General features: G+C 43.3%; 1 protein-coding gene across 1 annotated transcript in view; it reads left to right on the forward strand.

Annotated features, from left to right (window-relative positions):
* Positions 1-5000, forward strand: part of nox5 (NADPH oxidase, EF-hand calcium binding domain 5) — a gene marked incomplete at both ends in the record, with an annotated part of 27671 nt that overhangs the window by 13990 nt on the left and 8681 nt on the right. The window contains one exon of the mRNA XM_079280727.1: positions 334-433. Within this exon, the coding sequence (XP_079136853.1) occupies positions 334-433 (100 nt within the window). The remainder of the gene's footprint in view (positions 1-333; positions 434-5000) is intronic.

Genomic DNA, 5000 nt, shown 5'->3' on the forward strand with positions numbered 1-5000 from the left:
AGCCCTCGGAACAGGCCGCGGGTCAACAACTCGTGGGTGGCGGGGTAGAGGCGAGTGAGATCACAGAAACATCATAAAGACGAGAGTACGGCAAAGACATGTTGATGAGAAACGTATTTGTAATGCGTCAAACACAAACGTAATCAGGGAGAAAATACGTTTGTGGTGAAACGTAATTGAGAATGCATTTTAGTTTTGGGGGAATGTCATTTTTAGGAGACAGGACTGCACCATGAGACCACCATTTTTCCTGGTGCGCACCACACTTTGGGAATCCCTGGGTTAGAGGATCGATAACAATGTGTTTGATGAGTCCGTTCTGGACCTTTGCAGGTGGACTTCATCTGGATCAACCGAGACCAGAAGTCCTTTGAATGGTTTGTGAGTTTACTGACTAAACTGGAGATGGACCAGGCTGACGAGGAGCCCGAAGGTGAGACTATAATAAAACGTATTTATATTTATTTATACAGCTCAATGTAGATCAAATATTCAGATGTTTGAGAGGATGAATGTCCACATCTAAAAAAATGCTGTTCAACGGTTCAACCAGACTGAAAGAGACAAAGATCCTCTGAGGACGGAGACCAGATGTCCAGAATCCTGTCTGTCTAAACCTGAGTTTTGATGAGTTCTGGCCCACTGAAACATTAAAATACTATTCGTGCATCACGTTTTCCACAGTATACACCCAATTCAGGGTCTGCATGCTTCGGAGGACTCAGCCTTCGCGGTCCACGTGGGCCGGGTCCTTTGAGGACCGCAAAGGCTAGACTGTGCGGTCTCCGAAATGAGACGGCCTACCCTACAGAGGACTTCCTGTTTGCGCCCCCCTCTTGCTGCTCCCATCGCCTAGAATCCCTGCTCAGCAGGATTATAAATATATACACATCAATACAATAAAATATGTTCAGTATTAGGGGTGTAACGGTACGCGTATTCGTATTGAACCGTTCGGTACGAGGCTCACGGTTCGGTACGCATGACGAACCGAATAAGTTTTAAAAATTTAAATTTAAAAAATTTTCTTTATTGAACCAGGTAGTCCCCTTGAGATGAAAAATCTCTTTTGCAAGATGTAAGTAACAACACTACATAACATGAAGGAGCAGTTTCTGTTTTTATGCTTATGTGTTGCTAAAAAGACACCCCAGAATACACATATACACACATATATATATATATATATATGTGTATATGTGTATATATATATATATACACATATATATGTATATATATATGTGTATATGTGTATATATATATATATACACATATATATGTATATATATATGTGTATATATATACACATATATATATATATATATATACATATATATATATATATACGTATATATATATATATATATGTATATATATATATATATATGTGTATATATACACATATATATATACATACATATGTGTATATATACACATATATATATATATATACATATATATATGTAGGAGCGGTCGGTCGATTAACGCGCATTCTCTCGTAATGTCACTTCGAAACTTTATTTTATTCGAGAACAGCATCAGAAGCATACATGGAAATAATCTTAAACAGAAAAGCCCGCTTTGTCTCCTAATGCGGTTTCGTAATGCGTAATGCTTAATGCGGTTGAAAAATAGTTCGCCCTTCCGCTCTCTAGTCGAACGAACACACCTGCACGTCCTCAGGTGAGGTCTACATAAAGAGTCAATGCCCCCTGACGTCATCATTGTGTCACAATCATTTTGGCAGTAACGTCCCAACAGGTTCAACAGTAAATCATAACCAGCATGGTTTGATGTACAATCAGTAGCATGACCATAAGTTCCCCAAAAGTATAGAATGTACAGGTAAAACACAAATCAGAGTAATGGCTTCTACACTCCGGCCCCTAATTGACCGGTATAGGGCAATTCATACATTTATACATAGGAAGCCTATTCTTAAGAGTCCTTTGTGACAATATTCAAGACTATCACGTGTCCATGGAATTTCAAAAATAAGCCAAAAAATGTAATCCATTTAGTTTCCGCGAGTCCATTTTGCAAACCAAGTTCATAAGATTTCGGCAAAAGGTTCAACGAAAAAAAAAGTTCTTGAGAAAAGGATAAGAAAAAAGAGAGAAAAGGTTCAACTAAAGTCTCTTCAGGTGTCAAATACGAAAAAGGGCAAAGGGACTTGTCTCATCAGGTCATGTTCTGTAGAAGGCACAGCTTTGTGATGGGCCTTTCCAAGGTGCCATTTTGTGTCCTGATCTTGACTCGACGTACATGTCCTTTTTTGTCAGGGAAGATTTCCGTGATTCTGCCCATGGGCCAGGAGTTGCGTGGTGAGCTCTCATCAATGATCAGCACTATGTCTCCATGCTTTAGATTCCTTTTAGTTTCATTCCATTTCTGCCTCTCCTGTAGCAATGGGAGGTACTCTCGTGTCCAGCGTTTCCAGAAGAGATCAGCTATATATTGGGTCTGTTTCCATCTTCTTCTGGAATAGGTGTCACTTTTGTCAAAGAGTCCAGGTGGAAGCAGGTGGTTGGGTGTCAGGGGTTCTGGATCTTTCACATCCTGAGATAGGACTGTGATGGGCCGGTCATTCATGATTGCCTCTACTTCGCATAGAGCTTAACATCCTGTCCATCCTAGCAGCGAGGACTGCACTGGCAAGCTCCAGTCTTGGGATTGTCACCGCCTTTAAAGGTGCAACTCTTGCCTTCCCGATCACAAACACCATGTGAGGTAGTCCGTTGTTACTGGTCAGCTTCAAATAGCTGACTGTCCCATAACCTCTTTCACTTGCCTCGCAGAAGTGGTGCATCTGTGCTCTAGTAACTTCAAAATCTGGTGGCTTAAAGCATCTCTTGATTCTTAGACTGGAAATCAGGTTAAGATCTTTAAGCCACTCCTTCCATCTCTCTGTGTAAGCAGTTGGTATCGATTCATCCCATCCACAATTCAGCTTGCACAGGTCCTGCAGTATTCCTTTCCCTGTCAGCATGACTGGTGCTATGAACCCAAGAGGATCGTATACTGAGTTCAACACAGACAAAATGCTTCTGCGGGTGACCGCTTGTTGTTTCGGGGTGATCGAGAAGAAGAACGTGTCTGACTCAATGTCCCATCGCATGCCAAGAGCCCTTTCTATGGGCAGTTTGTCTTTGTCGAGGTCTAGATCTTTGACCTCTTTTGCCCTCTCTTCAGCTGCTACAGAGGCAAGGACTGCTCGACTGTTACTGGTCCATTTGGTGAGTCTAAATCCACCTGTGGTGCATACTGATCTGAGCTCTTTCACCAGACAGATTGCCTGGCTCTCGCTTCGGACAGATTTGAGGCAGTCGTCTACATAGAAGTTGTGACGAATGGTGTTGAGAACTTCAGCACTACACTTTCCTTCATTATCATCGGCTGTCCGCTTCAGTGCGAAATTGGCGCAGCTCGGGGATGAGACCGCTCCAAAGAGATGCACCGTCATCCGGTACTCTGCTAGCGGTTGGTTGGTGTCGCCGTCTGGCCACCACAGGAATCTGAGGAAGTCCACATCATGTTTAGGTATTCTTACTTGATGGAACATTCCTTCGATGTCCCCCATCACTGCTACTGGCTCCTGTCGGAATCTGAGGAGTACACCCAGCAAGGTGTTCGTAAGGTCAGGACCCTGTAGCAGCTCATGATTCAGCGAAGTTCCTTGGAATGAGGAGGTACAGTCGAACACCAGCCGGATTGTCTTTTTCCTTTTGTGGTAGACACCATGGTGAGGGATGTACCACAGTCTTCCATCTTTCCGAGGGAGCTGTTCCTCTGGCACTCTTTCTGCATGTCCTTTCCTCAAGACATCACTCATGAAGCCATTATAGTCTTTCCGAAAGGCTTCATCTTTCTGGAATCTGCGGGCAAGATTTAATACTCTTTGTTCCGCCATTTTCCTGTTGTTTGGCAGGCTGATGTTATCCTGGCGGAACGGAAGTCGTATTTCGTAGTGGCCTTCTTTCCTTTTGACTGAGTTGTTCATCACTTGTAGGAATTTCTTATCTTCAAATGAGTGTTCTTGTTTTTCATTGTAGGCCAACTCTGAGAAGTCCTGGTTATATTGGTGTATCAGGAGCTCTTCCAGCTTGGCCACTGATATTCTATTGGACGTTATCTGTGGTCGACCATGCTCATCCATAGGTGCAGTACTGCAGAGTGGTCCATTTATAGTCCAACCTAGGCTTGTTAGGACTGCGTAGGGCCCCTCCCCTTGGCTATTGATCACTCTCAGTGGCTCCATAGCCTTTGGGACATTTGCACCGATCAATAGGCCTACCTCAGCCTTGATGGTTCTTAGTTGGACCCCCTTTAGATAAGCGCATCCTTTTATGTCCATTTCTGTAGGAATGTTCTCTTGACTGACAGGAATGGCATCTTGTGTGAAGACTTCAGGAAGCTCTATGAAGCTGTTGCCATCCAGGCTGCATACTTCCAGTCCTCTTATTGCTTGGGTTTTCACAGGCTTTTCATGACCCATTGTTCGGAGTAAGATCTCTGTTTTCTTTCCTCGGACGGACAACTGTTCCATCAGGTTTTCCGTGACAAAGGTAGCAGTGCTTCCAGGGTCTAGAAATGCATAGGTTTCTATCAAACAGCTGCCTGTATGTGCCTTTATCTTTACAGGTACCACTGCTAACTTGTAGTCTGTGGTTCTGTCCACTGTTTGGGCTGCTGATGAAACTCTAGCAATGTAATTGCTCCTGGTGTCTGAGTCATGCTTAGCTGCTGGCTTGGTACTTCCTGGAGTAAAGTTCTCTATATGCAAGACCGTGGGATGTTTCTTCTCACAGGAACGACACACGAGACGTTTCTTGCATTCTTTACTCATATGACCTTTGACCAAGCAGGCAAAACACAGTCCATTTTTCTTTAGCAGCTCAATTTTCTCCTTGTGGGGAATCTTTGCTATTATTTCACATGTTTCCATCACATGATTTCCTTTACAAAAGGCACAGGGCTTGACGAACGCATCCATGGCTGTA

Source organism: Melanostigma gelatinosum (assembly GCF_949748355.1).
Source record: "Melanostigma gelatinosum genome assembly, chromosome: 1".
Lineage (NCBI taxonomy): Eukaryota > Metazoa > Chordata > Actinopteri > Perciformes > Zoarcidae > Melanostigma > Melanostigma gelatinosum.